The 24,470-nt window shown below is 51.7% G+C and overlaps 3 protein-coding genes across 6 annotated transcripts in view; 1 reads left to right on the forward strand and 2 right to left on the reverse strand.

Annotated features, from left to right (window-relative positions):
- The first annotated feature begins 853 nt into the window (after positions 1-853).
- Positions 854-4,754, forward strand: ANGPTL6 (angiopoietin like 6). The gene is made up of 5 exons (XM_040240753.1): positions 854-1,429; positions 2,548-2,725; positions 3,273-3,460; positions 3,539-3,809; positions 4,307-4,754. The coding sequence occupies exons 1-5, from the start codon at positions 854-856 to the stop codon at positions 4,495-4,497; spliced, it is 1,404 nt and encodes a 467-aa protein (XP_040096687.1). The 3' UTR covers positions 4,498-4,754.
- Positions 4,713-9,523, reverse strand: SHFL (shiftless antiviral inhibitor of ribosomal frameshifting). The gene is made up of 8 exons (XM_040240754.1): positions 8,911-9,523; positions 8,334-8,457; positions 8,092-8,141; positions 6,684-6,722; positions 6,398-6,547; positions 5,853-5,956; positions 5,557-5,711; positions 4,713-5,016 (listed from the first exon to the last, which is right to left on the reverse strand). The coding sequence occupies exons 1-8, from the start codon at positions 8,929-8,931 to the stop codon at positions 4,790-4,792; spliced, it is 870 nt and encodes a 289-aa protein (XP_040096688.1). The 5' UTR covers positions 8,932-9,523; the 3' UTR covers positions 4,713-4,789.
- Positions 9,524-21,625: 12,102 nt separating this feature from the next.
- The window catches only part of LOC120863991 (complement C3-like), a 29,823-nt gene continuing 26,978 nt past the window's right edge, over positions 21,626-24,470 (reverse strand). The window contains exons 35-41 of one of the 4 annotated variants that reach the window (XR_005721116.1): positions 24,156-24,242; positions 23,860-23,937; positions 23,059-23,148; positions 22,702-22,788; positions 22,523-22,612; positions 22,277-22,412; positions 21,626-21,857 (exon numbers count right to left, since the gene is read on the reverse strand). Coding sequence is in view for 3 of the 4 variants with exons in the window: in XM_040240755.1 (XP_040096689.1) it covers positions 21,725-21,857; positions 22,277-22,412; positions 22,523-22,612; positions 22,702-22,788; positions 23,059-23,148; positions 23,832-23,937; positions 24,156-24,242 (729 nt within the window). In the remaining variant the exon portion in view is untranslated. Of the gene's footprint in view, positions 21,858-22,276; positions 22,413-22,522; positions 22,613-22,701; positions 23,149-23,750; positions 23,938-24,155; positions 24,243-24,470 lie in introns of those variants that run through there. The other 3 variants (XM_040240755.1, XM_040240756.1, XM_040240757.1) reach the window with 3 other exon arrangements.

Here is a 24,470-nt window from a genome sequence, read left to right on the forward strand (position 1 = left end):
AAAGAGACACAGACAACCCTGGGGTTTGGAGCTGGGTATATGGGAAATGTGGTGTCCGCTACTAGACTGAGTTAGGGGGACTTTGCCCTCATCCCCTCTCCCCCCATTTTCCCATGGCTTCTGCTTCAGCCTCCTCCAGGTGCTTTAATACATCAGGCATGATCCACCCTCAGGGCTTTTCAAGTTTCAGTTCCCCCTGCCAAGGACCTCTGCTCTCCTAGAAACCCCCATGGTTTCCTCCCTCAGGTTTTTCTGTAAAAACGTCACCTCCTCCAGGTCTTCCCTCCTCTCGTCCCCGTCTTTTTACTGGTCTCTCTTTTTTTTTTTTTTTTGGCCTCTTGTGGGATCTTAGCTCCTGGACCGACCAGGGATGGAATCCAAGTCCCGAGCAGCAGTTAAACCACTGACGGCCAGGGTATTCCCCTCTGTCTTTTACTGTTATCTTTAATACAAACTAGGGCCATCTAATACTCTATGAATTCTAACTTAATTTTGTTTCTTGCTCACCAGGGCAGGGATTTTGTGTGTGTGTGCTGCCCCCGACTGTATTCCCAAGCGCCTAGAACTGAGGCCAGTAAACACTCAGCTCTCAGTGAAGCCTTGCAGGGTGAATGCACGAGGCATATTGACCTGTAGGGCGCCTGGAACTCAGCGGTGAGGCCAGGGGTGGGTTCTACTGCAGCATCTCCAACCTTGGGGCTGGGAAGGGGATGTATCCAGCGTGTGCGGCCCCTGATGCACGCAGGTGTAGACATGTGCGTTCCCGTGTGGGAGAGGACAGGGTTTGGTCCGACTTGACAGTCGGGGGTCCAGCCCCCCTCCTTCCCGTTCATTCTCTGTCCGCAGGTCCGCCATGTCGGCACCCCGGCTGCTCACGTTGCAGCTGCTGCTCCTGCTGGGCGCGTGGTGGGCGCGCGCGGCCGCTCCGCGCTGCACCTACACCTTCGTGCTGCCCCCGCAGAAGTTCACAGGCGCCGTGTGCTGGAGCGGGCCAGCGGCCGCGCGCCCGAAGCCGGAGGCCGTGAACGCCAGCGAGGTGGCGGCGCTGCGCGTGCGCGTGAGCCGCCACGAGGAATTGCTGCGCGAACTTCAGCGGCTGGCAACGGCCGACGGCGCCGTAGCCGGCGAAGTGCGTGCGCTGCGCAAGGAGAGCCGTGGTTTGAGCGCGCGCCTGGGCCAGCTGCGCGCGCAGCTGCAGCACGAGGCGGGCCCAGGGGCGGGGCCTAGCCCGGGGGCGGAGCCCGCCTCAGCGCTGGCGCTGCTTGGGGATCGCGTGCTGAACGCCTCGGCCGAGGCTCAGCGCGCTGCCGCCCGCTTCCACCAGCTGGACGTCAAGTTCCGCGAGCTGGCACAGCTAGTCAGCCAGCAGAGTGGCCTCATCGCCCGCCTAGAGCGCTTGTGCCCGGGGAGTGCGGGAGGGCAGCAGCAGGTAACTCCGAAACTATCACCCTCCCCAAATCGCAGCCACTTCTTGTGGGCGTTGTCAGTAAGGTGTGGCCTCTTGAAACCCCAGGATCTCTTATCCGCAGTTCTGAAGTACAAAAAAGCTCCATAAACCGGATCCCTACCTCTCCACCAACAACTCATTTGGATCAAAACGCTACTGGTAGCTACTTAAAGTCTTTACTTATCTACCTGATATGAATACTCAGTGGTGGTGCTTTAGTCGATAAGTCGTGTCTGATTTTTGCGACCCCCACGGACTGTAGCCTGCCAGGCTCCTCTGTCCATGGGATTCTCCAGGCAAGAATACTGGAGTGGGTTGCCATTTCCTTCTTCAGGGTTTCTTCCTGACCCAGGAATTGAACCCAGCTCTCCTGCATTGCAGGCAGAGTCCTGTAATCAAGTATATTACTAATATGTCCATGAAGACTTCATTGGGGATGCTACGGAATATATGTAGACCCTGTGTTACTGTTTCTTGTTGTCCTTTAGTCTAAGTCGTGTCTGACTCTCTGCAACCCCTTGGACTGTAGCCTGCCAGGCTCCTCTGTCCCTGGGGTTTCCCAGGCAAGAATATTGGAGTGGGTTGCCATTTCCTTCTCCAGTTATTGTTTCTAACTCCTGCTCTATTATTCAGAATTCTGGACTATGTCTGGCCTTGGGTTTTGAATAAGAGATTGTTGCTCTGACAGTAGCTACCTTACAGCTTTGGGAGGCTTCAGTAAGTTAATACTCAAGTGTTGGATTGCCTCATATTATCCCTGCTTTACAGAAAAGTTTGGAGGCACAGATTGGTTAAGCTGTGGACACCAGAGCAAGAGTTTAAGCCCAGCTCTGTCTCTTTTAAAATTTTTTGGCCACACCTTGAGGCATGGGGGATCTTAGTTCCCTGACCAGGGACTGAACCCCTCCCCTTGCAGTAAAAGCAGAGTCCCAACTGCTGGACCACCAGGAAGTCCAGCTCTGTCTCTTCTTGACTGCTGGAGTTAGGCTTGGGAGGATTAAGCCACGCTTCTGCTTGCTCGCCTTCCCATCTGGGTGCTGGGAGGTGTAGGGGCCCAGAGCCTCCAGGGCTAACGTCTCTGACTTTCTTGGTTACCCCAGGTCCTGCCCCCACCCCTGGTACCTGTGGTTCCCGTCAGTTTGGTGGGTGGCACCGACAACAGCGGCAGGAGGCTAAACTCAGCCACAGAACCCCAGAGAGATCAGACCCTGAGACAGCCAGGACCCTTGGCCTCTCCTCTGCCCTCAGGGCCCCCTGCTGTTCCTCCTAAGCCAGCAGGTAAGTCAAGGGCATGGCTGTTGGGGGTGTGAGGAGCCAGGGGATTCCCAGTGCAGCATGAATAGAGGGAAATAGGAGTCAGGACCTTAATGTGAGATTCCTCTTATGGTGAGGGGACTGGGGGGAAATGATGCATTTTTATTCTGTTGATGGAACAGGGAGATATGGCTCTTAAGGAACAAAATTCTTACTATGGTGTGAAACTAGGAGAGGTACTCTTATTTTGATGAGAGGGCAGCAGATTTAAGAATGCTACTTTGGTGAGAATTTGAGGAAGTTCAGAGAGCCATGTTCAGGACCTCTCTTCTGGTGAAACCATAGCAGGAGGATTTAAGAATCCCAGCCTCGACATTTTCTCTACTGAGAGAAGAGTGACTTAGAGTCTAATTTAGGTAAGAAAAGGGGTATTGGGGCTTTTATCCTGGAGAGGGAATAAGAGAAGCAGTACTTCTGTTCTGGTGAGGGGACCAGTGAGAATCAAGACTCTTACTCCAGTAGGGGGTTGACTGGTGCAGCTTGTGCCTCTCCCATATCCCTGTGCCCATAGGCCCATGGCGGGATTGTGCAGAGGCCCGCCAGGCAGGCCATGGACAGAGTGGAGTGTATGAGTTACGAGTGGGCCGGCATGTGGTGTCAGCATGGTGTGAGCAACAGCTGGAGGGCGGAGGCTGGACTGTGATTCAGAGGCGGCAAGATGGCTCAGTCAACTTCTTCACTACCTGGAAGCACTACAAGGTGGGCACAGGTGGGTGGGGCAGGGCTGGGCGGGGAAGGGGCCCAGCACCTGCCTTTCTGACTTTCTTGCCCTGCCAGGCGGGCTTCGGGGAGCCTGATGGGGAATACTGGCTGGGCCTTGAACCTGTGCATCAGCTCACCAGCCGTGGGGACCATGAGCTACTGGTGCTCCTTGAAGACTGGGGAGGCCGTGGGGCACGTGCCCACTATGATGGTTTTTCCCTGGAGCCTGAGAGTGACCACTACCGCCTGCGGCTTGGCCAGTACCATGGAGATGCTGGAGACTCTCTTTCCTGGCACAATGACAAGCCTTTCAGCACCGTGGATAGAGACCGAGACTCCTATTCTGGTAAAGGGCTCTTATTTTGGTGGTGTGTAGGGGCAGGATAGAAGACTCTTGGTGAGGAAATGAAAGAGTGGGGTAAGACTTTCCTCTGGTAGGGATCAGGGCAAACAAGAGAATGGAGGACAGGACTCTTATTCTGGTGAGGGAGTCTACGTTCATTCTCTAATAGAGTCAATAAGTCAGGGCCCCAGCCTTTGTGAAAGGAGGTGGGGGAAAGAGGGAGCTGTGAGAGCTAGGACTTTTAACTATTGTAGAAAGAAAGTAGAGAAGATTGTGTTTTTTTTGGTAAAGGAATGAGAGGTAAAGCTCCTTGTTTGCAGAAAGGACAGAGGAAAATGTGACTTGTACTTTGGTAAGGGGATAAGGAAGAAACTAAGGCTATTACTTTGAAGTAGGGGGACAGAGTATGCCTGGCAAAAGCCTTGTGTTAGTGAGGTGCTGGTAGAAGCTTTTATTCTGGTGAGAAGAATAAGGCTTTTTTTTTTCCCCTCTCCCCTCAGGTAACTGTGCCCTGTACCAGCGGGGAGGCTGGTGGTACCATGCCTGTGCCCACTCCAACCTCAATGGTGTGTGGCATCGTGGTGGCCACTACCGTAGCCGCTACCAGGACGGGGTCTACTGGGCCGAGTTCCGTGGTGGGGCTTACTCTCTCAAGAAGGCTGCCATGCTGATCAGGCCCCTGAGGCCGTGACCCTCTGTCATCTGTCCCTCAGGTCCCAGGGGATGTGTGTCAGCAGGAGCCCAAGTTGTCCTGGCCACCCTTCCTTTGTGGCTCCATGCAGACCACGCCCCACAGACCTCCTCCCGTGTGGGTCTGCAGGGCTTCCCCAGGGCTCTGCAGACAGTGCCCAGGAATCCCCCTGCCAATATCTTGGACCCAGACGGCTCCCCAAGGGCATTGAGATCTCAGTTTGAGCTCATATTTTATAACAACACAAAATAGCCACAGACCGTGTCTGGTTTGCATCTGCATCTGGCAGGGGTCACTCCCCGTGCCCGCCCTCCTCCTCCTCCTCCTCCTCTTCCTCCTCCTCCTTCAGGTCCTCCAGAATGAGGTTGTCCAGGTCTTCCAGGAGGCCCCCCTGGCTCAGGCAGGTGGCCACAGTGGAGCCACTGCTGATGTGGAGGTTGCTGGGGTGCAGGACTTTGGGCAGGTGGTTCTGCTTTCGGCTCTTGGGGTGCGCACAGGACGTCCCAGGCACGTGGGGCTCTGGGGAGGGAGAGGTTCTGAGCGCCCCCCTGGGGCTGGAGGCCACGGGTGCTTTGGGGGAGGGGAGGGGCTGAGGCCACAGGCTCTAGGGCAGAGGTGGAAGTCATAGACGTTGAAGCCACAGGAGACCCACGGTCATGGTATCACCTGAGACTACAGAGAACAAAACAGGAGCCAAGAGCACAGACTGCAGGGGCTAAGTCCACAGGACACTGGGATGTGGGTCGTCAGGGTGACACCACAAAGCCTTGTGGGTGAAAACATGGAGGGTGGCTGATGCCATGGGAGGTGAGTGTGAGGAGGGACCCCCCCCCCCTCCAGGAGAGACCTGGAGGCAAGCAGGTGGAGGACGGTGGAAGAGGTGGAAGGAGGGGCCCATGTGGTAAGAGATGAAATGGCCTCCAGAACTAGGACCTTAGGAGTTAGGTGGAAGAAGCAAGCAGACACCTTGGTACTTAAAGCCCCAGAGGTGGAAGTCCCAGGAGTCCAGGCCACATAGACTGGGATAGGGGAGGCCATGTGGACGTGCCGGGCGCTCACCTCTCCGATTGTAGCAGTCCTCCGCGGAGCAGGAGTGGGTGTGGGTGCTGCGGCGATCCGGGTCGCGATCCCAGCGCGGAGGGAGGATCCGTGTCGGATACACAGGGAAGCCGCACCCGTAGCAGGGGGACCGGGACCCCATCTGTGCCCAGCCCCTGGGGGCGGGCAGGGCCGTGAGGGTCCAAGGGCCAGCTGGGCCAAGATGGGGCCAGGGCAGGGAGGGGCGGGGCCGGGCTGGGGCGGGGCCAAGGGTGAGGGGGTGGGGTCAGCGCCCTCTCGGGAAGTTGTGCCCTCACCGGAAGTTGTGCCGACATTTCGGGCAGTGGAATTCAGCCACGCCCCACATCTTGTCACTGGGCACGGGATCATAGCGCTTCCGGCATTTCCTGCATCTGGACACCTGGGGGTACAGAAGAGTGGAGCAGATGGGCACCGATAGCCTGATGGTGGTCACGTTGGGATTTACACCATCGAAATTGGCGAACACTGTAAATCTGGGGGCACTTCCTTCCTACAAGGGCTGGTTGGTAGGCGTTTACCAGAAGCACACCACTGGTCAGGGGGTTCAGAAGCCAGATTTGGGGTTCAGGTTTGATTTCTGTGGTAGTGGTCAAACTCCATAGTCAAGAGTTCAGGGGTAAGTTGAGCTTCTCCAGTTGAATGTTGAAAGTCCAGCTCAGTAGGTCAGAGTTGGGGCTGAGATTGGGGTTGATCTCTGAGGCTGCAGGTGTCCGGGGTTGGGTTCTCAGAGGCTGATGTTCTTAGGTCAGTTGGTTTGGACACAGAATGGGGGTTGGGAGCAGAAACGGGACAGAACCAAGGTCAGGGATTGGGTTATCACCTCTTTCCGCTGGGGCACGCGGCGCCACCAGACATGGTCACAGGAGGAGCAGGCGAACTGCCGGTCCACGGCAGGGATGAGGTCTTCCTGGGCACGCTGGAACATGCGTAGGTTGTCTTCTGTCAGTGGCAGGAGGGATGTCGCCACTGCCTGCAGAATGGGGTGGGTGGGGCCAAGAGGGTGGTCAGTCCTCTTCCAGCCCCTAACGTGTCCCTCCTCCTCATGTATGGATACCCCCAGGGGTGTGCACACCGCTCCACCTCCCGGTCCCACACCCTGGACTCACCTGGATGTCCTGGTCCTGCTTCATGTCCTCTGGGGGGTCCTGGGTGGAAACACCAAGGGTAGAAACTGGGGAGGTGGCTCATGCCTCTTTTTGGGGGGCAGGGCTTCTGGATGGGGAGGCAGGGTTCTGGCCCCATATGAGTAAGGTGTCCCCAACTCAAGAGGAGTTAATTGAGCAGCTTCCACTTCCTGAGGGCAAGGGTGTGTGACCTCAGTTGTCCTCATAGCAACCCTGAGAGGTGGGCACACCTGTGATCTTCATTGCTCGGATGGGGAAACTGAGGCCCAGAGCTCTGAGAGGGCTTGCCTGAGATTACCCTGAGTGAGTGTGGGGCAACAGGCCTGGGCCCCATGCTCCCTTCATGCTGGCAAATGCCACACACTTGCTGGCATTGTGACAGGTCACCTATTTGAGGCTATGCTGCTTTAGGCTAAGTGCTTGAGCTCTGGATTCAGAGAGCCACAGGTTGGAATCCTGGCCTCATCACTTCCAGCTGTGGGGTCATGGCCAAGCCACTCTCCCTAATGAAGGACATCTAGGAGTCCAGGTTCTGACTCTAGGTGACCTGGGTTCAAATCCCAGTCACCACATGCATTCAGCATGAACCTGGTGAGTGACTTCATAACCCTGTGTCTCAGTTTCCTCATCTGTCAAGTGGATATGATAAATAATAGGACTTGTCTCACAGGACCTGTGGCAATAAGTCAACAGAATTCCTGGAGTCCTGCTGCAGGAAAAGTGCTCAATGATACTCTTTGCTAGTTTTATTATACTCATTATATGTATAACAGTAAATATATAAATGTTACAAGTATAAAACATACTTTATTATACTCTTTAACAACTCTGTGCTGGGCCCTTTCAGACAGGCAAACCAGTGCACCAGCTACCAAGGCCATCTAAGGGGCAAAGTGGCCATACAAAGGCTTTCATTCATTCATTGTTTTAGTCATTCATTTACATGGGCTTCCCTGCCCCTCTTTTCCTCCCCCATCTCTTACTCGTCCCAGCCTGTCTGCAAGTTCCTCTGCTCAGGTCACCCTCTCTTCCAGGAAGATCTCCAACCCCTCCCCTTCCCAGGGATCACTCCTCCCTAGGCTTGAAGAATGTGGTACCACCTCCTCCAGGAAGCCTTCCCTGACCTCTTTGGCTCCTCTGTAATGATGATAATCCGGATTCTTTTCACTGCCTAGTTTCTTGTCTCTCTCCTCCATTTCATAATATCAGCATGTAATGAGCACCTATGGTTTGCAGGCTCCTTGGTCAGATCCACAACTGAGAGGTAAGTGAATGAGGCTAGACCATGAGTTGTGGATGGACAGTGCACAGAAGGAGCTCTGCCAGGGATGAGCCTGACCCTTCCCTTCTTCCTCCCCTTACCACGTGTTTTGGGAGGGGGGCAGTTTACCTGGGTATCCAGATCATTACTCAGTTCCTGTCCATCCTTCTGCTTTACCCCTGGTGGGGAGAGTAAGTGTAAGTGAAGGCCCCTTGAAAGGTTTTGTGGGAATTTCAGGGCCCCCAAAACCCTGATCCAGACCGCCCCCCCAAAGGGATGATCTCATCGCCTCTTCCAGCCCCCAGCACAGACCACACCCCCTCCCTGCTCCCCAGCTTAACTCTCACCAGGCAGGACCCCCACCTGCTCACCATACACGATGGAGCGCCCCACTCCAGTGTGGTCGCTGCCAAATTTCCTCATCAGAGTCCCCGCCTTCTTGGAGGATACCTTTCCATGAAACTTCTCCCGGAGGCGCCGGACGCTTTTCTCCAGCTGGGGTGGGGACCGGTGGATGAAGGAGAAGCGCAATTGCCCTTCCTCCATCCCTAGGCTTCCTTTTTTCACGGCCTGAACTTGACCCCGGGTTTTGGCCTCCGCACCCCCCCCAATCCCTCTACTGCATTTCCTGGAAAAAGCCAAAGTCCCCACAGGGTACTGGGGGAGGGAGCGGACTAGGGCGAGCGTCCCAGGCTAAGGGATGAGGCCGGCCAGATGACCCCTGGCCTCTGACCCTTGACCCAGCGGCCCCCGCTTTTCCTCGAGGAGGCCAAATTTTGCTCCGGGGCATGTGGCGGTCACTCTCCTTTCCGACGGAGACGAGTGCCAGCCTTGGGGGGAAGGTCTGGGTTGGATGGAGTCCCCAGCAACTGCGAAGCCCGCTCCGTGCCCCTAGCTCCTCCTCAGCATCTCTCGCGGGCCACCGGCCCAGTTGTAGCCATCTCCTACCTCCACACCTTCTTGAGACATGGTGGCGGCGTAGGTCCCCGCGAGGGTCCGCACTGCGCGCTCAGCGGCCCCCTACCTGGGCGCGCCCGTCGGTCCGGCCGCGCAGGGCAGGGGGCGGGGCCTCCAGGCCGGCTCCGCCCTTCCTTTCCTGCGCTCCGTTTCGCTTTCGTTTGGGAACGGGGGGGTGGACGGGGAGCGCTGGCTCCGCCCTGGCTCCGCCTCTGCTCTTGCGCCCCAAACCCAGGCGGGCGCCCCGGATCTGCACCCTGCGGCGGAGCGCGCAGAACTCGGGCGGGGGAAGCGGCGCGGCCTCTGCAGTCGGTCACATGTCCCCACGCTGCGCGGGGTCCGCGTCTTCACGTCCCTCGTGGGGGCGGGGCCGCATCTGAAGGCCGCGGCGAGTCTCCGTGCCCCCGCCTGTTCGCGCTCCCCTGTTCATCGCTCGGTCCCCTCCCTCCACCGGGAATCAGGCGCTATTGAGAATCTAGACCCCTGTCTCGCTCTGAGTGTCTTACCCGGCTAAGACACTTCTTCTCTCTGAACCTCAGTTTACTTCTCTGTAAAGTGGGGATGATGATAGTGGCTACATCCTGGGGACGGGTGTGTGTGCTCGCGCGCGCTCATGCCTGTGTGCGCGCGCGCGCACGTGCCAGGATTCGAGATTCCCAGGTCGAGTATTTAGTAGCGCCTGGCATGCTGTAGACATTCAACTAATCACTGGGCCACCTACTATGTGCAAGATATTAAGAAGCAGGCAGTTGTGGTGGGGAGAAGGTGCTCGTTAAAAATACGGATTCCTGGTTCCTCGCAGTCTTGCAGAATCGGTCTGTCTAGGGGTTCCAGGGAATTTGCGCTGAAAAACGGAAGATTGAGAACCCCGAGGGATCAGGACGATTTTAACCCAGCATGGGGGGTGGGCGAGGGGGCTGGAAGAGCCCTGCCTGGCGGCATCAGAAATGGTTTTTTTAAAAAAATTTAAAAAAATGGCTTCTTGGAGGAGTCCGGAAGAGCGAGGTCTCAGCAGTCAGAAGATCGGAGTGAAGGATGGAACAGCTTTGGGTGCAAAGACCCCAGGAAAAAGTGACTAGCGCTTTAAGCCAGGGCTTCTCAACCTCAACACTATTGGCATTTAGGGCTGGGTGATTCTGGGGGCCGGCCCTGTGCACTGTAGGATATTTCGCAGCATCCCTGGCTTCAAGCCACTAGATGCCTGTGGCACTCTTGCCCCAGTCGTGGTAACTGAAAATGTCTCCAGACGTTGCCAGATGTTCTCTGGGGGTGGCAAAATTGTGTTAGGATAAATGACATCCCTCAAATTGTTTAACCTCCATCAGTAAAAATGTGGAAGCTCAATTCCCCGAAGAGTGTTTGTTTATGAATTATATACAAATACAGTTATACTCAGATTCTGTGGTGGTGGTTTAGTCGCTAATTTGTGTCCGACTCTTGCGACCCCATGGACTGCCAGGCTCCTCTGTCCATGAGATTTTCCAGGCAAGAATACTGGAGTGGGTTGCCATTTCCTTCTCCGTGGGATCTTCCCGACCCAGGAATCGAACCCAGGTCTCCTGCATTGCGGGCAGATTCTTTCCCAACTAAGCTACTAGAGAAAGATCAGATTCGTAGATCATTTTATAATAATGTATTTATTACATAATGATATTCCTTGGGCTTCCCAGGTGGTGCTAGTAGTAAAGAATTCGCCTGCCAATGCAGGAGACTCCAGAGACGGGGGTTCAATTCCTGGGTGGGGAAGATCCCCAATGATTAAAAATATAAATGTTCTAATGTTTTCTACTCAAACGCCAAAGTTTTGTTTGTGGGGTCTAGGCACTCCTCCCTGGAGCCTACTCTATTAACAAGTGTAAACAGTTCATGGTTCTTTGTGGCTGAGTGGTGGGGTTTCAGGTAGGAATGAGGGGCTGTAGGCGTCACAGAGCAGTGGTCCCTAACCTGGGATCTGATGCCTGATGATTTGAGGTGGAGCTGATGCAATAATAATGGAAATAGATTGCACACTGAATGTAATGCACTCGAATCATCCCGAAACCATCCCCCCACCCCCCACCCCATCTGTGGAAAAATTATCTTCCAGGAAAATGGTCTCTGGTGCAGAAAAGGTTGAAGACTGCTGAGAGGACCTGGGATTTTATCCCAGGGAAGCGGGGAGGCATGGATGGGCTCTCTCGTTATAGTTCCTAACTACTACTTACCCAGTGGAGGGGGAGGTCACAGCTATGTCCCATCCCTGGTCATGGTGAGCACAGAACAGGCAGGAAACAGGCGGGACTTTGATCAGGCCCCAACACAACTCACGTCTGTTAGCTTCTCATCCTAATAATCACCATAGTGAGAGCTTGCTCTGTGCCAGGCACTGTTCTATGCACCACGGACACAGCATCACAGAAAACAAAGATCCCTGCCCTACAGAGCTAGCATTCTAGTGGGGGAGATAGAAGAAACAAATATGTGCTGGGCAAGCAGCTTCCCTGGTGGCTCAGACAGTAAAGAATCTGCCTGCAATGCAGGAGACCTGGGTTCGATCCTTGGGTTCGATCCCTGGGTCAGGAAGATCCCCTGGAGAAGGGATGGCGACCCACTCCAGTATTCTGGCCTGGAGAATCCCATGGACAGAGGAGCCTGGTGGGCTACACTCCGTGGAGTTGTAGTCGGACACAACTGAGTGACTAACACTCTTACTACTTTCAGGAGCTAATACATGCCAGGATGAAAAATAAACTATGACAGGGGGGTGGGTAAAGAGAGTTTAGGGAAGGCTGGGAGAAGTAACATCTGAGTGGAGACCTGAAGGATGTAGGGGAGGAGGGTTCCGGGAAGAATGGGAACTGGGGACTCTTCTTAGCAGGTGGTGTAGTTCTCTGTTGCTATGTAACAAATTATCTCCCCAAATGTAATGGCTTAAGGGCTGCCCAGGTGGCGCTAGTGGTAAAGAACCCACCTGCCAACGCAGGAGATGTGGGTTCAATCCCTGGGTTAGGAAGAACCCCTGGAAGAGGGCATGGCAACCCACTCCAGTATTCCTGCCTGGAGAATCCTCATGGACAGACATGGGGTGACAGAGTTGGACACGACTGAAGTGACTCAGTACGCACACACGTAGCGACTTAAAACAAGAAACACTCATTAGCTCACACAATTTCTGTGGGTCAGGAATCTAGGGACGGCTTTAGTAGGCTTTCTGGCTCAGGGTCTCCATAAGGTTGTAGTCGACATGTTGACCGGGGCTGCGTTCCTCTGAAGGTTTGACTGGGGCTGAAGGCTCTCGCTTCCGAGGAGGCTCACTCACACGTGACTGGCAGGTGAGTGCTGGTTGTTGGCGGGATGCCTCAGTTCCGCACTACCTAGGTTGACTTGAGTTTGATATGCCCAACCTGGCAGCTGGCCTCGCCAGGGTAGGCAACACAAGAGAAGGAAAGCCAGGTGGAAGTTGTATCGTTTCATGACCTAGCCTTGAAAGTCCCAGAGCATCACTTCAGCCGCCACATCCTGTTGGTAAAATTGAGTTGCCAGATCCAGCCTGTGTTTAGGAAGAGGAGGATAAAGACCCTGCCCTCTCTCCCCTCCTCCCTCCCCATCTCCTACTGGAGTCCCTCGCTTCCAGCGCCGGAAGGCAAGGAAGGAAAGGGAGCCAGTCAGGCAGTCAGCCTGTCAGGGCATAGAGCAAGAGGAGAGGGTGAGAGTCAATCTGGAGGGACACAGATACAGCCTGTGAGTATTGAATTTTGGCATTTATAGGTGAACAGAGGGCTTCCCTGGTGGCTTGGCAATTTCCGCCTGCCAGGGAAGAAGATGCAGTTTGGTCCCTGAGCTGGGAAGATGCCCTGGAGAAGGGAATGGCACCCCACTCCAGTATTCGTGCCTGGGAAATCCCATGGACAGAGGAGCCTGGCGGGCCACTGTCCATAGGGTCGCAAAAGTCTCTGACACGACTTAGCGACTAAACACGATGAACAGAAAAACAGATTCCCAGCGATCACATGGAGGCGCTGCCTACCTCAAAGTTTAGTTTTGAGCTCTGTAACCATCTTGGTCTGTCTGGACAGATATAGATAGCTTTGTTGTCCCATGGTGTGAACACGAAGGCATTTTATTCTTTGCCTTTATGGAAAGGTGTGAAAGTGGGGGTGGGAATAGATGTGGTGATAACAGTGATAAGAAGTGTAACCTCTGACATTGTAGTAATTGAGTCAAAGATGGAACCCATTTGACCTATCCATTCATTAATTGGACAGACATGGATCAAACACCTCCTATCTGGCAGGTATGGTGCTGGGCCCCATTTCTATCCTTCTGGAGTCATGGTCTTAATCTGAAAGAGAAACAAGAAGCAGATGATAGCAGAAGTAATTATTTACTTATATTTATGGTATGTACCAAAAAGAGAAATTGAGAGATCTGTAAGAAAGGATAACACATGGGAACCAGACGTGGGTAGGGTGGTCAGGGAGGGCTTCATGGATGAGGTGTCTCTCAAACTGAAGTTTTTATTTTTTTGCCGTATTTTGTGGCTTGCAGGATCTTAGTTCCTTTACAGGGATGGAATCTGGGGCCATGACAGTGAAAGCTGTGAGTTCTAACTGCTGGAGGCCAGGGAAGCCCCACTGAACTGAAGTCTTGACACTTTTCTGAAACACTATCATTTAAAGGGGGTAATATTATTACAAAAGGGAAAACAAGAACCTCCTAGGGGTGGAGGGGTCTCTCCAAAGGATAAATAGGGAATAGGAACTACCTAGGGAAAACATGGAAACAGTGGCAAACCTTACTTCTTGGGCTCCAAAATCACTGAAGATGGTGACTGCAGCCATGAAATTAAAATTCGCTCTTTGGAAGAAAAGCTATGAGAAAGCTAGACAGTATATTAAAAAGCAGAGATATCACTTTGCTGACAAAGGTCTGTCCAGTCAAAGCTATGCTTTTTCCAGTGGTCATGTATGGATGTGAGAGTTGGACAATAAAGAAAGCTGAGTGCTGAAGAATTGATGCTTTCGAACTGTGGTGCTGGAGAAGACTCTTGAGAGTCCCTTGGGCAGAAAGGAGATCAAGCCAGCCAATCCTAAATGAAATCAACCCTGAATACTCACTGGAAGGACTGATGCTGAAGCTGGAGCTTCAATACTTTGGCCACCTGATGTGAAAAGCCAATTCACTGGAAAAGACCCTGATGCTGGGAAAGATTGAAGGCAGGAGGAGAAGGGGGCAACAGGGGATGAGATGGTTGGATGGCATCACCAACTCAATGGACATTAGTTTGAGCAAACTGTGGGAGATGGTGAAGGACAGGGAGGCCTGGGGTGCTGCAACCCATGGGGTCACAAGGAGTCAGACACGACTGAGCAACTGAATAACAACAACAAGGTGACGAGGTGCAGGCAGAGAAAGCAGCATGTGCAAAGGTCCTGAGGTGGGAGGGGGCTGGGTATATTGCAGGAATCTATAGGCCACCCTGGCTGGGGTTTAGTGAGCAGGGTGGAGAGTGAATGGAGGGCAAGCTCACACCCAAATCTTGACCTTCAATTGGACCTTCAGGGGCAGATGCTGGGTGAAAGTATATTTAGTTGTGGAGGAAATGGACATGATTGGAGGATGTGTGTGCTTTTCAAAACCTAGTCAGTTTCTCCCTCAGCTTAATTAATTAGACCAGGATGAGCAGCATGCAGCATCTTAGTTCTCTGACCAGGGGTTGAACCTGTGCCCCCTGCAATGGAAACACAGAGTCTTAACTTCTGGTTAAGTCTCTCTCTCAGTTTAACCAAATGAAGAAATTTGGGAATGCCTAGAACTGGGGATGTTGGGGTATGGGAAATCTCCATATTGTTGGTTGGAAAGAGTGTCCCTCAGTAGAATCATTGGAGACAGCAACTCTGCAACACGTAGTAAAGCGTGGTGTGCTATTTTTTTAATAACAAAGTGTTTTTATTAATTAACTGTCAAGCATGCCTCTCTAAACGTCCCCCTACATTTTATGGCTATATCCTCTTTAACCAGGGCTTCCCAGGTGGTGTAGTGGTAAAGAATCTGCCTGCAATTCAGGGAACTCAGGTTTGATCCCTGGGCCAGGAAGATCCCCTGGAGAAGGAAATGGCTACCCACTCCAGTATTCTTACCTGGGAAATCTCATGGACAGAGGAGCCTGGCAGGCTATAGTCCATGGGGTCACAAAGAATCAGTCATGACTTAGTGGCTAAACAACAACAAACTCTTTAACTGACTCTTCATGTGACAATGATTTGTAATATTTTCTTCAGATTGACTACAAAGATAATTTATTTTTTCTCTAGCATGATTGATCAGTATTTGCTTTTTATTATTTATGGCTCAGAAAAAAATTTCATCCACATAGTTCATTATGTGTGTGTGTGTATGTGTGAAATTTCAGTATAGTGTGTGTTATTTTAATTGTCCCTTTCAACTTCTGTATTCTGATGCTTTGACAGGTGGGGCCTCGCTGACACTCCCTTGGCATATACACCCCATCTGTGTGCATTTCTGCATGTGGATTCCCACACTACCTTTACTCTCAATATGACATATTTCTCAAAGTATCAAATTTTTTTTATTTGCAATAAGCATCCATCACTTTTGTAATGAGAATCAAGAAAACACACAATAAGACAAATCCAATTACTTTTTAAAATAACATGTACGAGACCCTGGGAATCTGTCTTTGACAATGACACCTAAGAGGTGAGAAGTTATTTGGAATTTCATAATTTGTGTAGTCCTTTGTAAATGGAGTGCTCTTGACAGCACAGCAATCTATTGTTCGAGTTGTGCAAAATCAGCTTCAAATACATTTTCAAGAATGTGTTATGTGCAAAGTTGGGCGGCCCAAATGAGTTCAGTGAATGGAGAAATCGCAGTGGTAGAAAGAGCCCGAGTGTACCCAGGGGTCAGCGGGTGCCAGGCTCTCTGTGGAGTGTCCTCCAGTCTCTAGACTAGCAAGTGATCCCTCAACCTTCTGGCTTAGGTACTACTGCCCCTTTTTCAGATGAAGAATATGAAATTTCAGAGGAATTAAGCAAATCATGCAGTGATCTGGCTTGTAAGTGGCACAGTCAGGACTTGAACCCAGGACAGCTGAGTGCATCGCTCCTTCCAGATGGAATTAAGGATGAGTATAGAAGCCAAAGAATGGGAAAGACCAGAGATATCTTCAAGAAAATTAGAGATACCAAGGGAACATTTCATGCAAAGATGAGCTCAAAAAAGGACAGAAATGGTATGGACCTAACAGAAGCAGAAGATATTAAGAAGTGGCAAGAATACACAGAAGAACTGTACAAAAAAGATCTTCATGACCCAGATAATCACGATGGTGTGATCACTCACCTAGAGCCAGACATCCTGGAATGCGAAGTCAAGTGGGCCTTAGAAAGCATCACTACTATTTCAAACCCTGAAAGATGATGCTGTGAAAGTGCTGCACTCAATATGCCAGCAAATTTGGAAAACTCAGCAGTGGCCACAGGACTGGAAAAGGTCAGTTTTCATTCCAATCCCAAAGAAAGGCAATGCCAAAGAATGCTCAAACTACCACACAATGGCACTCATCTCACATGCTAGTAAAGTAATGCTCAAAATTCTCCAAGCCAGGCTTCAGCAATACGTGAACCGTGAACTTCCTGATGTTCAAGCTGGTTTTAGAAAAGGCAGAGGAACCAGAGATCAAATTGCCAACATCTGCTGGATCATGGAAAAAGCAAGAGAGTTCCAGAAAAACATCTATTTCTGCTTTATTGACTATGCCAAAGCCTTTGACTGTGTGGATCACAATAAACTGTGGAAAATTCTGAAAGAGATGGGAATATCAGATCACCTGACCTGCCTCTTGAGAAATCTGTATGCAGGTCAGGAAGCAACAATTAGAGCTGGACATGGAACAACAGACTGGTTCCAGATAGGAAAAGGAGTACGTCAAGGCTGTATATTGTCACCCTGCTTATTTAATTTACGTGCAGAGTACATCATGAGAAATGCTGGACTGGAAGAAACACAAGCTGGAATCAAGATTGCTGGGAGAAATATCAATATCAATATCACCTCAGATATGCAGATGACACCACCCTTATGGCAGAAAGTGAAGAGGAACTAAAAAGCCTCTTGATGAGAGTGAAAGAGGAGAGTGAAAAAGTTGGCTTAAAGCTCAACATTCAGAAAATGAAGATCATGGCATCCGGTCTTGTCACTTCATGGGAAATAGATGGGGAAACAGGGGAAACAGTGTCAGAACACTGTTTATTTTTTTGGGCTCCAAAATCACTGCAGATGGTGACTGCACCCATGAAATTAAAAGACGCTTACTCCTTGGAAGAAAAGTTATGACCAACCTAGATAGCATATTCAAAAGCAGAAACATTGCTTTGCCGACTAAGTCCGTCTAGTCAAGGCTATGGTTTTTCCTGTGGTCATGTATGGATGTGAGAATTGGACTGTGAAGAAGGCTGAGTGCTGAAGAATTGATGCTTTTGAACTGTGGTGCTGGAGAAGACTCCTGAGAGTCCCTTGGACTGCAAGGAGATCCAACCAGTCCATTCTGAAGATCAGCCCTGGGATTTCTTTGGAGGGAATGATGCTGAAGCTGAAACTCCAGTACTTTGACCACCTCACGTGAAGAGTTGACTCATTGGAAAAGACTCTGATGCTGGGAGGGATTGGGGGCAGGAGGAGAAGGGGACGACAGAGGATGAGATGGCTGGATGGCATCACCGACTCAATGGACGTGAGTCTGAGTGAACTCCAGGAGATGGTGATGGACAGGGAGGCCTGGCGTGCTGCAGTTCATGGGGTCGCAGAGAGTCGGACACGACTGAGCGACTGAACTGATAGAAGCCAAGGGGGTACACCTTGGAACCAGACAGTGGGTTTGAGTCCTTTGCTAGCTCTCTGAGCAGTTTCTTCTGTTAAATTTTGGAGCCTAAATTTCCACATCTATGAAATGGGAATAGAGTTCTTGGAAAGATTCTGTGAGTTAATATAGATAAACCATTAAGAACTGGGCTGTCTGATAGGATAGCCACTGGTCACATGTAGCATTTGAGCCCTTGAAATATGGTAGCTCCTTATTCAGACGTGTTATCAGTGTCAAATTGCACGTTGGATTTTGAAGATATATGTGAAATAACACATTTTAAACTTTTTGTACTGATTACATTTTGAAATGATAATATTTTAGATATATTGGGCTAAATAAAATTGTTATGATTAATTTCACTAGTTTTTGTCTTTTTAATGAGATGACTAGAATATTTAAAATTATATGTATGGGGCTCCTCTGGTGGTCCAGTGGTTAAGAATCTGCCTGCCAATGCAGGGGACACAGATTCGACTCCTGCTCAAGGAAGAGCCCACATGCGGAGGGCAACTAAGCCTGTGTGCCACAACTACTGAAGCCCGCAGCCTAGAGCCCGTACTCTGCGATAAGAGAAGCCACCTCAATGAGAAGCCTGTTCAACGCAACAAAGAGTAGCCCCCCTCTTGCCACAACTAGAGAAAGCCTGTGAACAGCAATGAAGACCCAGTGCAGCCAAAATTTTTTTTAATTTTTATAAAAAATTACATGTGACTTTCATTATATTCTTATGGGATTGTGTTGATTTAGAGGATACAAAGCATAGTAATCCTTCAAGGACCATGTAGCTATTTTTATGATCATACTACCTTGGTTTATGGGCTTCCCAGGTGGTTCAGCGGTAAAGAATGTACCTGAAAATGCAGGAGGCACAGGTTCGATCCCTGGGTCAGGAAGATCCCCTGGAGGAGGAAATGGCAACCCACTCCAGTATTCTTGCCTGGAGAATCCCATGGACAGAGGAGCCTGGCAGGCTACAGTCCGTGGGGTCGCAAAGAGTTGGAAAGAACTGAGCAACTGACTATGCAAGCACCTTTGTTTCTATCGCTTTTCCTAAAGGTGTCAACTGTGGGAAAACGGTTCTGTGCTCCAGCCCTGGGCCTGGTAGCCTTGTGTCTGCTCCTGGCAGCAGAAGCATTCACAGTTAATCACTGATCCCACATTCCGGAAAGCTCACAGGAAAAGTTTCAGGAAAGTGCGTGAGGTAACTCAGCTCTGGGAGCTCAGGTGGCCAGATAACTTCATCTCTTTCTATGTCGCAGTTTGAAATTTCAAATCTGTGGAAAGCCCCCTTGACAAAGACTCTGCCTTTTTTTTTTCCTGATTGCAAGAATTGTGTTTGTTCTTAACAAGAAAAAACAGTTAAACATTAAGAAATGTTTGATTTAGAAAGAGGAGGTCTTTATATACATAGGAAAATAAAACCTTAAGTTATAGTTTTGCCTGTGGTCATCAGAGTGTCCACAAACAGCAGGAAATAGAAGTCAGGGTGTGCAAGCAAATCGTGGACATTTCTGGTTCCTCTGGGGAGGGAACAGGGGCCCTCACATTTTTTCCCTTTATGTCTGCCTTTTGGGGAATCTTTTTTGCTAGAAGGTCTTCATGTATGATTAAAAATAACAAGAGGAAGAAGAAGAATACAAGAAGGGGTGGTAACTCCTCATTGCTCTGGTCCCAGGATAAGTCCCATTAAATTAAAAGAAAAATCACTTATTTGGCTGTGCCAGTTTTTAGTTGCAGCATTCAGTATGTAATTCCCTCACCAGGGATCAAACCTGGGTCCTCCGAATTGGGAGCGTGAAGTCTTAGCCACTGGACTGCCAGGAAGTCTCACCTGGGTAGGTGGGGTTGGGAAGGGGTTGCTGTGATCTGATTTTCGTTGACTGTATGAATTCCAACCATTTTACTCCCTCCCCAAGGCCTCTTATCTGGCTTACTGATAATAAGGCCGATGAAGGTTTATTGAATACTTAGAATGCTGGACACTCACAGTAACTCTCTGATGGGAATAAGGTTAGAGATGAGGAAACCAAGGCACGAAGAGGTGAATAACTGTTAAGGTCACACACAGCCATGGAGAGGGGGAGGCAGCTAGACAGCATTCAGGTAGCTGCTGCCATGCCATCCAGTGGGCCCACAACCCCAGCCTCCTCTTCCGCTTGCTTGCCATCAACTCAGTTTCTGCCCGTCAGTCAGCTGGGCCATTCCACCTCACCTCAGAGCTGGTCAGTTCCTCTTCCTGCTCAAACACCTTCCGTGGCTCCCCACTGCCCTTCATAATGACCAAGCCCTTTAGCCTGGTGTTCAAAACTCCATCTTTCTTTTTCTCCCTCACTTGCAGCCCCTCCTTGCCACTCTGAGTTCAAGCCATCCTGGATGACTTGCAATCCCTCCAGAACTCCTTGCTGGGGTCGGGGGAGGTGTCCCTTGACCCCCATGGGCTACTGCCTAGGCTTGCCAGTCCCCTACTCCCATTCCAGGCCACACGGATGAAACTCAGTCATCCTACCCTGCCCCCTTTCTCAATTCTCCAGTTTCCTAGGATTCCTGGTCAAAGCTTCCATCAAGACTAAGTGCAGAGTGTATGCTAAATTCATTCATTCATTCAACAGTCATTTCCGGAGCACCTTCTGTATACCAGCCCCTGCTACTGGAGCTGGGAATTCCACAATGAACCAGACAGACATGTGGTGTCAAGGAGCTGATATTGTGGGGCAGGAGAAATACCTGATTAGCTAACAATCAAATCAATAAATGTCACATACTATGTATTTTAAGTGTTATTGAGAGTGATGGGAGGAGGCCTATTTTCCTTGTTTATTAAAATATATTTGTTTATTTATTTTTGGCTGCATCGGGTCTTAGTTATGGCACAAGGGGTCTCTTGTGGCTTGTAGGCTTAGTTGCTCTGCAGCATGTGGGATCACTGGCAGCCAAGATGGTAAGAAATATGCCTGCAATGCAGGAGACCTAAGTTCAATCCCAGGGTCAGGAAGATCCCCTGGAGGAGGAAATGGCAACCCACTCTGGTATCCTTGCCTGGAGAATTTCACAGACAACGGAGCCTGACAGGCTACAGTCCATGGGGTCACAAAGAGTCAGACATGGCTTAGCGACTAACACTCTCACTCTCTCTCATGTGGGTTCTTAGTTCCCTGACCAGGGATTGAACTTACATCTCCTGAATTGGGAGGCAGATTCTTAACCACTGGACCACCAGGGAAGTAAGTCTCAAGGGAGGGGGACTATTTTAGATATGTTATTAAAGCACATATCTTTGAGGAAGTGACATTAAAACAGAGTCTAGAGATTTTCCTGGTGGTCCAGTGGTTAAGAATATGCCTGTCAATGCAGGGGACACAGGTTCAATCCCTGGTTCAGGAAGATCCCGTGGATCAGCTAAATGCCGTGAAGCAGCTAAGCCCATGCACCACAACTATTGAAGACCACGAGCCTGTGCTCTGCAACAACACAAGCCTCAGCAATGAGTAGCGCCTGCTGTCTGCAACTAGAGAAAGCTTGCATGAAGCAACAAAGACCCAGCACAGCCATAAATTAACTAATTAAATGAAACAACCAAAGCAAACAACTTCCTCCCCCAGATTGCAAATAAGGTAAGTGTTCAACCCATAAAGAAATCTGGAGGAAGGGTGTACCTGACAAAGGGGACAGGGCCCTGTGCAAAGGCCCTGTGGTGGGAATCAACTTGGATGTTGGAAAGTCACAAAGAAGGCCAGTGTGACTGGAATGGAACAGGAGTGAGAAAGAGGAGGCAGGTTAATGTCAGAGCGGGTTCTGCAGGGTCCCTGCTTAATTCTCCGGGTCAGGAACACATGTCTGGAGTTTGGGTACAATATTCTAAGCTTTTTATTTGAGGTTAAGCCCAGGGGTTCAGTCGCGCTTGGAGACACCCTCCTGTGAGCAGCAGAAACCCTTAGGGTCTCAGGACTCGCAGCCATGGGTGTGCATATAGTCTGAAAACCCTGCCAGTTGGTCCAGCAATTCCTTCTTGCCCACTGTCCCATTCGCTGGCCAGTGCATGAGAAACGTCTCCTTGCCCAGGACATGGATGTATCTGTGGGTGAGAGGAGGCAAGGACAGTAAGGAGAGCCTGCTGCTTTGGAAGTGTGGAGACCTTTCTGATTTGCCCCTCTGACCTGCTTGATGGAGTCCCAGAACCACAACCTATAATGTCCTCCACAGGGCTGTCTCGCTGTCCCCCGACCCACCCCAGCCCATACTACTGGGGATTAGAAAAGTTTCCCTTTTCTCTGACTCCTTCCTGCCCTCTGTTGGAAAACCACCATCCCCTAATGAACAGTGTTGCCAGGAGTTGTGCAGTATACAGCCTACACCTTCATCCAGGGTAGCCCTGAAACCCAAGACTCTTGTTGACAGGTGCAGTAGAAATTCTGACACCAAGGACTGGCCTGGGGTAGGGAAAGGGGCCCAGGCCTGAGTCCCCAGGGTAGCAGGAGCCCCCCAGCCACACACTCAGATTTGACTCTCCACAGGTCTGAAATCTGGCCCATTATGAGGTATGTCTCATGTTCCTGCAGCCCCAGGGAGTCTTGGCAGGTGGTGTGAGTGACGAACTTCTTTACGGTGAGGGGTCTGGCAGAGTCCGTGCCTGGAGGAGATGAGAGCCAGCGTGTGTTCACTTGCATGGGCCTGGCCTGGCCCACTTTGGGACCCCCGGTGTAGGCCCCCACACCATCTCCTCTGCCGCCTTGGACATACCACTCTTGATGATGGCTTCGAGCTTCATGTTATAGTAGATGTACGGGTTGGAGGTGGAGGTCTCCACAGACTCCAGACTGGTCTTGTACACTGGGGAAGGGGGCCAGGGGTGCGTCGTGTTGGTGTCCAGTCTGGAGGTGTCTGCTCCCCCGACCCCCCCTGCCAAGCTCCACACTCACCAAAGTCCACTCCAGCCTCACAGGCTGCTGTCTGGAGCTCCTCCTGACTCAGGTGGTTACTGTCCTTCTTTGGGGATGGGCACTGCTCTGGAAGGTTGGGGGAGGGGGAGGGTGCTCTGGCTGCGCTGGGAGTGGGGCCTTGTCCACTCTGACTCCCATCCGGCCCCAGGCTCAACCCCGGGGGCGGGACGAGTCTGGCCTTTCTGGTCTGTAGTGTGCTCTCTCCTCTGTCTCTTTTTGTCTTTCTCTCTCTCCCTCTCGCGGTCTAAACTCAACCCAGAAGGCACCCCAGGAGGTGATAAAAAGCTCTTGAATCCCTAGCCTGGCAACCCCAGTTCTCCGTCTCCATGGCCTCACCCTCCGCGCATCTGCACACGTCTCTGTCGCAGATCTTCCGCAGGGAAGCGTGCTCTGTGGGCAGGTTGTAGAAGGAAGTGCACCTTCGGGCTTCAAGAGGGGCCGAGTAAGTCGGGTTGGCTTGGGCCTCTGCTCCTGGAGGGCTGGGTGCTGGTCTGGCCCCGCCCCCAGAAGGCCCCGCCCCACCGGCCCTGCCCATCATTTTAACATTCTTCACGCTTCAGCCGTGTCCGACTTTTTGCGACCCCTTGGGCTGTAGCCCACAAGTCTCCTCTGTCCATGGGATTCTCCAGGTGAGAATACTGGAGTGGGTTGGGAATCTTCCCGACCCAGGGATCGAACCCGCGTCTCTTAACGTCTCCTGAAGTGGCAGGAGGGTTCTTTACCACTAGCGGCCACCTGGGTGCGCAGCCACCTCCTTAACAAGTCCCTCCTCTTTGAAGACCCTGCCTGCTTTTCGCCCACCCTGACCCAGCAGGCCACGCCCAGTCCCTTCTCAGCTCGGCCACACCCCCTTCCAGGCAACCTACCGCCCCACCTCCCCCCACCCCGCCACTTTAACCACCAGGGAAGGACACGCCCCTCAGCAGCACGCCCCTTAAGTCCCTTCCCTCTGGCCACCCCTCCCACGGAGCCAAAGAAGACCCTCTCTGCCACGCCCCATTTCGTTTTTTTGGCTCCGCGCGCCTCACCCCTCCGTTTTGTTTTCTGACTCCACCCTTCTCAGGCCTTGTGCGCTCTGAGGATCCCCTCCATTCCCAGGCCTTGCTCACAGGGCTCGTAGTAGTCGTAGACTGTGACCTGGGCAGCCTGCAGGAACTCGGCCTTCAGCATCCTGTGGACCCGGAAGCCGAGCACCGTGTCTTCTTTGTGGGAGAGCTGCAGGAGGGGCGTACTGTCTGAGGCGCGCAGGGCCACTGAGCGTGGGGATACCGACTACGGGGCCCTGGTCATGACCACTGACCACGTGGTCTTGGATACCGAAGAGTCGACCTCAGGGCATCTCCCCAGCATCACTGACCAGGGTGCTGACCGTTGTTTGTTGGCTGACCCTGCGGCCCGCACAGCCCTGGCAGAGGACACCTGGCTTGCCTTACCTTCTCCAGGTAGAGGACAATGGTGCTGTCGCTGGAGTTCATCTTGGTCTCGTACTGGAAGGCGTACCTCTCCACCTCGTTCGTGAGCTGGGGCAGAAGATGAAACCTGCCAGTTGGCAGAGATCCACAGAGGCACCCAGCCCCGAGAGCTCCACTCTTAGAGCTCCCAACCTTTGTCCAATCAGCTCCAGTGTTGGGGAAACTGAGGCACAATCAGGGCAGAGGTTAGCTAAAGTTGACCATGGCCACTGACCTTGGGGCACAGACCGTGGGGGCATTAACCTGGGGGCCTTGACCCACAGACGGCGCTCTGCA

This window comes from Oryx dammah, unplaced genomic scaffold, assembly GCF_014754425.2.
Source record: "Oryx dammah isolate SB20612 unplaced genomic scaffold, SCBI_Odam_1.1 HiC_scaffold_5, whole genome shotgun sequence".
NCBI classification, from domain to species: Eukaryota; Metazoa; Chordata; class Mammalia; order Artiodactyla; family Bovidae; genus Oryx; species Oryx dammah.